The sequence below is a fragment of the Amphiura filiformis genome, chromosome 17 (assembly GCF_039555335.1).
Source record: "Amphiura filiformis chromosome 17, Afil_fr2py, whole genome shotgun sequence".
NCBI classification, from domain to species: Eukaryota; Metazoa; Echinodermata; class Ophiuroidea; order Amphilepidida; family Amphiuridae; genus Amphiura; species Amphiura filiformis.
In genome coordinates, this window is record NC_092644.1 from 4960715 (window position 1) to 4973052 (window position 12338).

General features: G+C 35.7%; 1 protein-coding gene across 1 annotated transcript in view; it reads left to right on the forward strand.

The window, feature by feature from the left end:
- LOC140136831 (tubby-related protein 3-like) overlaps positions 1-12338 on the forward strand; it is a 159223-nt gene that overhangs the window by 106412 nt on the left and 40473 nt on the right. The window contains exon 6 of the mRNA XM_072158429.1: positions 6212-6412. Coding sequence (XP_072014530.1) covers positions 6212-6412 — 201 coding nt within the window. The remainder of the gene's footprint in view (positions 1-6211; positions 6413-12338) is intronic.

The window sequence follows — 12338 nt, forward strand, 5'->3', positions numbered from 1 at the left end:
CTATAAAATGCTTCTATTTTGCTTGGAATTCGGGACATTGAAAATACTATTTACAGCTTAGAAGTACTATTGACGGATGTGAGTACTGATGGTAGGACTTGGTCATGTGATCCACTTTAAACCAATCAATGAACAAGCATATATTATAATTATAAAAGTAATGATAATTTTAAGTAAAAAGTAGGGTATCAATTTAAAGCTAACATTATAGGGCAGATGTTGGTGGCCTACTTGTTCACTCAATAACTTAAGTTTGAAAATGGCATCTATCGTCTTTTGGTTCTGAATTCTTCCAATTAGTAAAGGATATGTCGTAGACATCAAGTTGTCAATGTAATCTTAGCACTGCTATGCCCACGGCATTTCAAAGGATTTAGTCAAGTAAACTTCAAGAGCTATTCACTAACCAAAATTACACCGGCTTTCGCATACAAAAACAGTTCCATGACCGTATTACACTTGTCATCGTGGTGGAAAACTGCAGGGTAATTCATTTCAAGAAGATGCAATTCAGTGTTCAATGTTATTTAACATAGTGAATTTTTGAAGTGGATTTGTTTTTGTACCAGCATTTGGGAAATCAATTTGCACATTAAGTAGCAACTACCGTATTCATTCCAATAAGCGCCCATGCCCCAATAAGCGCCCACCCAGGGTATTTTCAATTTGCTAAAGGGTACCATTATAATGATGAAGTGACGGATAGACGTTGATACAGTGAAATAGCTGGGGAATTAGAAGTCCTGTGTAAACATGCAATATATTTTCTGCATTAGAAAAGCTACTGGAACGTCTCAGGACCCTTTTTATAACGTATATAAATTACGTCAATGCCTGTTAGGAAAAAATTGGGTAAACCATGTAAAAAATAAGCGCCCACCCATAATGATTTTGTTAAGCGCCCTGGGCGCTTATTGGAATGAATACGGTAAATTCCAGCAACATAGTGCCGTTATCATCCAGGCAATGCTCAGTCAGGGGTGTGAGAGTTCAGCTTTTAAGCTGATATCAGCTTTTTATTGCCAAAATTTACTTGTCTTATCTTGATTTCTTGAACGATTTCAACAAATGAGTTCTTAAATCCAAGCTAAAAGATGCAGCTATTAGCTGCTGGTTCTATTTATGACATATAGGTCTTTGTTTAGGATATAGGGGTGAACATAACTGTACTACATAACTGTAATTCTTTTGCGCACTGTAGGAGCTATTGATTCAAGAGCTCACTGCCATCAATCATTTATTTCTAGGATACGGAATTAACACAGTGTATCGAAAGATTAACGTTTGCTCTTATCAGGTATATCAAACCATGTCAGCTTTAATGCACGCTCACGGATTGGTGTTCCTATCACAAGAAGGCAATTAAAAAATCACAACGGCATGGAGAATTAAGTCATGTTGGCCCAGATTCACTAATGAAGGCTCAGGGTACGTTGTGATATATTGAGTTACACAATTAATTACTATCACTCGGGGAAAATCATAATAGAGATCGGCTCACTTAATATTATTGGCATAAATTGATACGAGCTTTGGGCGATATACTCTGTGGAATTACTGGAATTTAGAAATGTTCGTCAAATTCAAATAGTGTTGAGATTGATTAGTTGATTTGATGTTTTCAATTTTGGATGGGCGTTTATTTATTTTTTATTGTTTACATAATTGCATACATAAATATGGCCCAAAATGTTGATTTTATCGATTGTTATTCATTTGCCATAAAATGTGTATTGTATCGCAAATTTCAAAAAATAATTTGATATCAGAAGGACATTCCTCATTTTCAAAATGCAATTTGATATGTCTAATGTGCTCTCAGGTCCCACAAAAAATATGTGAAAATGTCGCTATCCAAGACCTTAAACATGTTAAAATGACAGACCCAATTGCGTGCAAATCTTATGACTTTCCCCAAGTGAACAACAGGAGCAATAGGAAATTGAATCGTGAAAATGTGATTTGTACAATACATCCTCCATGAATACCAACACAACAATGCAATCTAACTATACTGCGCCAATAAAGTATCCTTACATTTGGAAAAATAATCACAATTTCTAAACTGAACAATATTGGGGTAAATTTGTTTTTTTAATAAATGCATTATCTAATCTTGCACATTATGACACCACATTGAATCCAATGTGTCTTCAAGTAGCAAAATTACAAGCATTTGATTAGACGAAGGTCCCATTTTAAAAGTGACAAACTGGCCTATTCAATACTCCACAGACTAGACATATGGTTTGAGAGTGGTGAATGACTAATTTATTTGTTTGGCTTTAAATTAAAACAAAAGGAACAAAAGAAAACTGAAACAAAAGAACTGACAAATAAAATGAAAGTTATGAAAAGTACAGAGAAGTAAAACTGCTTTAAATAACGCTTCATTGAAGAAACTGTGTTGTCTCTTTGTTGCGCTTTGTTGGAATCTTTTTGCATCTTGTATAGGCCAGTTTGTCACTTTTAAAACTGGACCTTCGTCTATTCAATTGCCTATAACTTTACTTCTTGATGTCACATTGGATTCAATGTGGTGTCATAATGTGCAGGATTGGATAGTGCATCTATTAAAAACTAAAATTTACCCCAATATGGTTCACTTGAAATTGTGATTATTTATTCAAGTGTAAGGATACTTTATTGGCGCAGTATAGGTTTTCTTTCTCACAGCTATTATCAAGTGTAAAGTGGACTCTCCAAATTGCCATTGATTTGTTTATAAAACATGTCAAGCTCTACAAAAGAACTTGATGTCAACGGAATAAAATTGCCTTCCAGCAAAGATTGGAAGGTAAAAATAAAGCATTTATATCCAAGCAACCAAGCAAAGCAAGTCATTTGTCAGTTAATTCATTTCCCGTTTGTCGAGTGTTTCTAGTAATTTTCACAAGTGTTTTTAGAATATTTTCACAAGTGTTTTTAGTCATTTTTTCAAGTGTTTTTAGTCATTTTTGCAGATACATTGTACTGTGAAGTACATGAAGATTGATCCTGAAGTGCCTGAGATGTGTTCATAATTAGCAAAATGATACTTTAAGTTCTATGTTAAGTACCCCCATTTGAAAATAAGAAACTTTTGTTTGGCTGTATTTCACAATCAATGTAAGCGACAAGTGTTCTTCTTTTGCGTAATGCCAGATTTTCATCCAAGTGTCTTAGATAGAATAAATGTTATTAGCTTTGATGACATTTTAATATTACCATCATAAATGTCATACATACACTTACTACACACATAGTACAAACTGATGCAATGAGTGATTTGGGCAAAGGAGGATTGCATGGATTTATTAAAAACTAGGGCTCAACCGATATGGCATTTGTCTACTGACCAGTGTTCGAAATAGGGCCGGTCAGCCGGCCATTGGCCTGCAACTTTTTTGGCCTGGCCGGTAACTTTTCTGACTGGCATCTAGTTGCCGGCCCAGCTGGCCGGTAACTTTTTAAGGTCAAGCCCGACTGGCCTGTAACTTTTTGAGGCATATTTTGAACACTGCTACTGACCCGATATCAATGTTGTAATAGCGGCCGATATCCGATCAGATCAGATATTGGTAAAAAAAATGCATTTTCCATGCATTTATATTATAATATTTGATACATGAAGAGGTAAACATTGGTTAATTTTTTGCATATTGATGATAACAAACTGTAATTTTTGTGTGTTTTTTTTTTTCAAATCAACTGTGAATGATCCTAGCACTTCAGAATAGGCCCAGTGGTTCTTCAAAGTTGCTGGATTTTTTTTTTACCGATATCTGATACTGATATCGCTAATTTCGGGCAGATACGATATCCGATCAGATAATCGGTTGAGCCCTATTAAAAACATAGCTCTGACCCATATTGAATGGCAAAATCCACTTCAAATTCTTGAAACCGTACTTGAAAGTCATTTAGTCCACTTCCATTCCAAGAGTAAATCATTCATGTGACAAATTTAATGGACATTTTTTACCGTCAGGACTTGGTGTCCGCCACACTCATATGGGGCAAAGGTGCGTTGTATGAAACTGGGGTACAATTGGCTGTTCCATTTAAAATCCACACTCTCCCGTGGAAGATTTTGGAAATATCTTCCACAGAGGGAGTATGTCTTTGAAAGGTAATTGATCAGGGTTATTCATTTTGAAAACCATACTCCCCTGTATTGTGGCGTTACCTTTCACAACTGGAGTGAGTATTTCAAATGGAAGTTACCCAATTATCTATTCTATTCAAAACTCATACTCCTCTGTGGAAAGTATGTACATACAAATAAGTGATGCTCAATGGTAACTTTTAAACAAATAGACAATTTTACAAAAAAATTAACTTTCCCCAGATTTTGAGGGTTGTGAATATTAATACATTAGCACTTCATCAAAGCTACATCCAAGTAGAATGCTCTCCCACTTTGATCTCATTGCTCGCATGACGCATGTGTACGCCACTTTGGAACTTATCAAATTTTCATCTTCTTGCAAGACATAGTTTCTGAAGAGGTTATGTGTGAAAGCGGAAATTTGTCCTCGCAAATGTAGGACAAAGTTAGAGGTCCTCTCACAAACTGTCAGATTGGCTTTAAAAAGCAAGCATGTGACTCAATTATATAAATGTATGGTGTGTTTATAGCTTCGGTCTTTTGTGAATTTTAGTTTGAGGCACTGGATTTTTTTTGTCTTGAAATGTACTGCTAGATAGGCCAAGCTACTTTAATAGCTTTCATCTGATGTGAATATTTTTTAGCAGTTCAATCATTATACAGAGTTGCTGTTCATGGGTGTGGTGGTTGGATGAGGTGACATGAAGAAGAAGTGATGATTGTGTTTATAATATTGTTATTTTAACTTTTGCTTGGACCTGTAATTTAGCTCTACACATTCAGCATCAATGTTTTTCAAGCATTATGGGCTGGCTCATGTTTATTTACGTCTTGACAGTTAAAATCAACATAAACGTGTGAGATATATCCCAACATAAAGCTATTTCATTTTAAATCCACACTACCCTTGTGGAAGATTTTGGAAATATCTTCCACAGAGGGAGTATGAGTTTCAAATACAGTTGGGTAATACTCACTCCAGCTGTGGAAGATATAGGTAAAGCTATAAAAAGGGTTTCAAAATGATTAACCCTGACTAATTATATTTTAAAAACATACTCCCACCATTGAAAAATATTTCCAAAATCTTCCACAAGGGTAGTGTGGATTTAAATAGAATAGCTTATTATATGACATCACTATTGTGTTTTCATAATCCATATAAGATCCAAGAAGTTGCTCTCAACTAGAGGAGAACACTAATTGGCAGATTCAGTTTTAATAATAAAAGGAAAAGAAATCTTAGTGGTGCGTTATTTCCAAGTACACTCCCATCTTCAAGTTACGGAAGCCAACAGAAATCATATGCCATGGATAGATAATGAATCAATGCATCCCATTTACTTGTCTAGGGAAATTTATCCGTGTAATTAGTATCCTTGTCAGACTTGTTTTGAAGTTCTACTTAGGCTTTGTAACTTGGTTTGGGAGTCTAGATCGTATCATGTGTTTATCAATTATTGTGATGGTCTCTGACATTTCCGTCCCAAAAGCTTATTACAGGCATTGTCTTTCAATCTCTCTTTCACTGTCTCTCGCCCTTTTCTCTCGTTAGCACCGTCTTTGGGTATTCACTATTTTGTTGTTGTCTGCTTTCATTGGACAGCTCCATTTAAAATCGACACTCCCCCTGTGGAAGATTTTGGAAATATCTGCTACAGAGGGATCGAGGATGAATTTAAAATGGAATGAGCACATCTCCTTTTGAATTTCATACACCCTCTGAGAAAGATTCAACCTGAATCTTCCACAGAGGGAGGGTGAGTTTCAAATGGAGCTGCTTAAATCCATTTGAAATTCATACTCCCAGGGGTAGTGTGGATTTTAAATGGAATAGCGCAATCTCCTTGCGATCTTGTTCCCTTCCTATTCCTGTTGGATTGTTTTCCATAAAGTCTAGCACTTTTCCGGATGAAAAGAATGACATAACCGCCATCAGAGGCGGAATTCTCTGAAAGTAATTTGAAATAATTGATGTTATTGATTTCAAGTCTATGCAGTGAGCCTTTCAAATGTTCACCAAAAAAAAAATCAATTTTCGTTCAAGTATTTGTAAGGATTTTTTTATCTTGTTTTCTAATGCTATCGTCAACTTTATTTGTTTCCTTGATTCAATCACAGGCACATCCGCCACCAATGCACGAAGCCAAATCCCCAGGAGCCGTGGGCGGTCTGAACCTAGAAGACCTGGATAAATTCTGCCTTTCTCCTGCCCCGCAGGGAGTCACAATCAGATGCCGTATCAGCAGAGATAAGAAAGGGGTCGACCGGACTATGTATCCTACCTACTTCTTGCACATGGAGAGAGACGACGGAAAGCGGGTATGGAATATTTATGATTACATTTCAAAATCAACAGTTTCTGACACAAAAAGTCAATATTATAGATATCAGGATTTCCGGTAGCAAATAAAAGCGAAGATTACATTTGAGTATGATGTATGTTATGATATATATTAGATAAAATATATAAATTGCCACAGGATGAAATATGTTGATAACATTTAACTTTTAGGGTCTGCATAAAACAAGTCACAAGGATTTTCCAAATTTTGAATTCCTGTGCTTTACTCTGTCAGTCTGATAATATATCATTTATAAGTTAGTTTATTATTTATAAGTCAGTTAATATATCATTTCAATGCCATTTTTTTTTGTTTAAAAAACAACCTCAATTTTTGAGAGATGGTTTTTAACACAAGTCTCCATTTACATACATAGATGACAGCCAGTGAAAGAATTCCCTGGCCACCCTGGTTCAAATCCTGGATGGTCACTGATGGTCATCTCATAGAGTCATCTCATAAAGAAGAAGATCTCATAGAGTTAGCTCCAGGTTAATTTTGTTTGATTTCTTGTTGCTATGGCAATAATGTTGTTTGACTTCATATGATATCCTGAGTTATGATTAGTTGATCTTAGCATTTCATGCACAACGAATGCAACTTTCATGCAATTTTGCACTGTAAATCCATATCAAATTTATAGACTTTTCCTTTCTACCTAGAGGGTGTCTCATAATTTTTTTGGAGTATTTTTATGCCACAATGAAACGGAACGGAATAGTTATCTAATATTGAATGGCTTTGAGTGTGATACAATATATTGCACGAGATAGAAAATTATTTCATGAGTCTAAAACGAGTGCAATATTTTTCTATCGAGTACAATATATTCTAGTATCACATGAAAATAAGCCATGCAATATTATTGTTATTATTTTTATCAGACTGACTTGGTAAAATTAAATTAACTTTGACTGATCTGACCTAACTCAGTGCGAGTGTAATGCCGATCAGCGAAATACATGTGTGTGCACCTGTTCTATTTAAATACAATTACATAAATTGTTCAATCTGTGTGGTTCGGGAATTCAAATACTAAGATACAATTTCCGATGGTACAGTTCTTTCAGAGACACCCTGTATATCGTACTTTCAAGGTTAAAGGAATACATTAATATGCAACATTACTCGACCCTTGCTCTAACATTTTAAATTACATTTGTCATAGAGGGCTAACTCTCTTCACGCGGGTGTCAACTGCAGACAACAAGTTTCAAAAAAATGTTAAAAAAATCAAAAATTTCAAAAATGTAAATTTTCATGACCATATTTGGAACCAGTATGAAAAATGCATTAAAATGAGTACAAACAAGCCTAGTATTGGTTCAGTAGTGCTTATGATAGCTCTTGATATTTTGAGAAAATATTTCAAAAACTTTGAAGCGCATGGCTAGCATGCAGTGACAAAATGGGTGAAAAGTTCCCCAACAAATTTCCTGCTCTTGGGAAATGAAGACATGGCTTGAAGGAAATTAATATCATTCATTTGGGCTTTTGAAATAAATTTAGAGAAGAAAGGTGACATTTTAGAATGTTCTGATCAAATTGCATTTTCAACCCTTGAATATTAAACAGCAGCATGGAGTGGTAACTTTATACTCAGATTTTAGCTGCTGTCTGCTGTACTGTTGATTGCAGAGAAAGGACATGTTTGGTCAAAGGTGCTATCTACTGTAGATAGAAGAACAATCCAATTTGTGGTCAGAGGTGCTGTCTTCTGAACAGAGCAGGGAAAGCAAATGGCTTTTTAAATTTGCTATCTACTGTAGATAGGGAAATTCAATTTGTGGTCAAAGGTGCTGTCTTCTGAAGATAGCAGGGAAAGCAAACAGGGGTGTTTGATTTAAATCATGCAGATTTAAATCGCTTGATTACCATATTTGATCAACTAAGTTAATTTCTTTCTTAAATTGACTGGTCTTCATTTCTAATGCTTCTACAACTTTTGGATACAATTACAATACCTCTATGATGACATTTTATCTGTTGCTATAAATTCATCTTCAAGGTGCAGAATTCAACATGGTGTTTTTTTCTCATGATTTTTGCCAATTTTTTTCTTTGAAATTTTCATGTATAATGTGTTTAATTTTTGTAAATACCTGATAGGATTGCGCATATGTCTAGCATTCCACTGGTCCCTGAAAGCAAATGCCTTGTTAAATTTGCTATCTACTGCAGATAGGGAAATCCAATTTGAGGTCAAATGTGCTGTCTTCTGAAGAGAGCAGGCAAAGCAAATGGCTCCTTAAATTTGCTATCTACTGTAGATAGCAGAGAAAGCAATTTGTGGTCAAAGGTGCTGTCTTCTGAAGAGAGCAGGGAAAGCAAATGGCTTGTTAAATTTGCTATCTACTGTAGATAGCAGAGAAAACAAAATTTGTGGTCAAAGGTGCTGTTTTCTGAAGAGAGCAGGGAAAGCAAATGGCTCCTTAAATTTGCTATCTACTGTAGATAGCAGAGAAAACAAATTTGTGGTCAAAAGTGCTGTCTTCTGAAGATATAGCAGGGAAAGCAAATGGCTTGTTGAATTTGCTATCTACTGTAGATAGCAGAGAAAACAAATTTGTGGTCAAAGGTGCTGTTTTCTGTAGAGAGCAGGGAAAGCAAATGGCTCCTTAAATTTGCTATCTACTGTAGATAGCAGAGAAAACAAATTTGTGGTCAAAAGTGCTGTCTTCTGAAGATATAGCAGGGAAAGCAAATGGCTTGTTGAATTTGCTATCTACTGTAGATAGCAGAGAAAACAAATTTGTGGTCAGAGGTGCTGTCTTCTGAAGAGAGCAGGGAAAGCAAATGGCTCCTTAAATTTGCTATCTACTGTAGATAGCAGAGAAAACAAATCTGTGGTCATATGGTGCTGTCTACTGAAGATAATAGTGCTGTCAAATGTGTGGTAGCAGAGAAAACAAATTTGTGGTCAAAGGTGCTGTCTTCAGAAAACAGCAGGGAAAGCAATGGTTCCTTAAATTTGCTATCTACTGTAGATAGCAGAGAAAACAAATTTGTGGTCAAAAGTGCTGTCTTCTGAAGATATAGCAGGGAAAGCAAATGTCTTGTTGAATTTGCTATCTACTGTAGATAGTAGAGAAAACAAATTTGTGGTCAAAGGTACTGTTTTCAGAAGAGAGCAGGGAAAGCAAATGGCTCCTTAAAGTTGCTATCTACTGTAGATAGCAGCAGAGAAAACTAATTTGTGGTTATATGGTGCTGTCTACTGAAGATAATAGTGCTGTCAAATGTGTGGTCATAGAGCAATATTAATGGGAGACAGCGAGTGTACTTTAAGTACAGCCCAGTTTGTGAGTCAGATATAAAATTACGAGAAACGAAATAGGTTGTACGAATTTGATGGTCGTGAATAGATAACAGCAACATAATTGTAGACATGGAGGAAGTTTGTAGGCAAGCATTGAACAAGAAGGTGTTCCGTATCAGTAGAAACAATTTCAAGAGGGATTTGCTTGTTTATCTGGTGGACATATTGGAAGCTGAATCGTTGCAAGCAATTGAGACAAAAACAAAAAAGACCAGAATTAGTATGTTCTGTATGCATCACATAGATCAACGTTTGAATCCCCGTAATCTTGTGTACACTAGAAATGAAGTAGTTTCTGTGTTTCTTATTACGCAAGTAACCTTTTAGCGTATATTTCAACACCAACAGATATTTGCCTGACACTATTGCAGGATGCCATTTTTTGCAAATCGACAGCTTCTGCAAATCCACAAGCTTAACAAAAAGCAAGTCGAGACTGGCACCAGAAGTATTTTATTATTTGTATCAACTCCTGATGCTAATACTGTTGTTTTTGACGACAGGTTGTCTTCTCAATTCAGATGCCTGTTTAGTGTGAAAACATGGCATGTCTACTCTGCCATGCACACAGTCGTTCATTCAATTCAGATCGGTATTTTCATTCAAACTGTTAGGGTTTTATATGCGAAGCTAATTATTCATGTTCCCACTAGAGTCTTCTCCTTTTTAAATGTCCTGTCTGCTTGGCTATGCTCAATTTACAATCAAGAGGCTTTTTGTAAGGTGTAGGAGGGGATTTGTGGTGGAATAATAAACAAATTAGGGTGATATATTGGATTTATTTAGGTCAGACAACGTGGATAGATTTATATGGCATGTGGGCAGTTCCTAGTCCCCTGTGGTTTGGCGTGTTTGTTTTGATCTGTGTCTTTGCAGCTTTAAAATTCAGGCCATTTTTATTTTGGTATAGGTGATAATTGTATTGTGTTTATACTAGCATTATTATAGGGCACTTGAAGTATGCTGAGGCCTTGTGTTGATTCCTAATTCTTATTGGGAATCATATCTGATTGGACAATCACATGATTTTGGGTGCTGAAAATCATGCCATAGACTACCCCACATCACGAGTATCGATAACGTGTTACAAGCTTTTAGAGTTGCATGTATGTAGTGCGTTGTATGCGCAGACCTAGTGCGTAATCCTCGCACACGTGTGCAGTATGCGCAACTGAAGGCGTAAAGTTGTAAACACTAACAAGTTTCATTCATTTTAGAAAAACATGTATATAGAGAACAGTTGTTGTTATTTTAGAATAGAACAGTTATCATATTGGATGCCGGATGGCACTACTCAAAATATTGGCCTGTCGTCTATCACATTAGAGGATAGTAAAAACAAAAATTCCTATCGTTTATTCTCGAAATATGCCACGGTTGCTTAAATGCTCACCATTATTTATAATGGAGAAGGGCCAGGGTAAATGGTGCATTCCATCAGGCAGTCCAGATTCCTGCACACTAATCTGCTTCACATTCGCCATTATTCATAATTCTGACATTTTAAAATTTGTTGACACCCTTCGATCAATAAGCGCTCGTACAAAAATTTTCATGTTACAACTTTCTAAGTGCCTCCTTTTCGATGTACCTGAACAAATGAAATTGGTCAAATGTCAAAATAAATATTGACCTTTTACACCTTGTGACTGAGGATTTTGACTTAATGTCCTGCATGCTAGCCATAGGCTTCAACGTGAAAAGTCCCAAGTTTCAAGATATTTTCTCAAAATATTAAGAGCTATATTAAGAACCACTGAACCAATACTAGGCTTGTTTGCACTCATTTCAATGCATTTTTCATGCTGATTCCACATATGGACATGAAAATTTACATAAGTGCCAAAAAACCCCACAAGTAGTAGGTTTTGGTTTAGGGTTATTTGCTCTCTCTTGATGGAGGTAGTGCAAGTTATGCTGTGTACTAAAACCCTGGGAATGTGAATGAACTGGAATTGACTTCAGATTGATGTCCAGCAGGGAAACCATCATCATGATTTGTGCTAAATTAGTTTTGCCAATCATTTCCTCCCAGATCTTGAATATATAGCCATTGGGCTAACAGATTTCAACAAATGGTCAAGAAATTGATTTTCTCTTTTTATGTTTTTATGCCAACAACATTCAAATCTCTCATAACAAATTGATTCAAATGAGTATAATTAGCCTAGTACTGGTTTTGTAGTTCTGAGTTGAAACTAATCATATTTTTTTTTAAATCTCAAATAAATCTCAAAAATCAAATTTCTCATAAGAAGCTGGTTCAAATGAGTATAAATAAGCCTGAGTATTGGTTTTGCAGTTCCTGAATTTCTTTTTTTTGTTGTTGAAAAATTTCAAAATTGACTAAATTAACCAGATGTACATCCATTTAAAATCCACACTCCCCCTGTGGAAGAATTTGGAAATATCTGCCTTAGGGAAGTATGAATTCAGGTTGAATATGTCTCAGAGGAGGTATGAAATTCAAATGGAGCTGCCTAATGTGCTAATTCTATTTGAAATTCACACTCCCCCTGTTGAAGATATTTCCAAAATCTTCCTCAGGGGGAGTGTGAATTTTAAATGGAATGGCCCATTGACA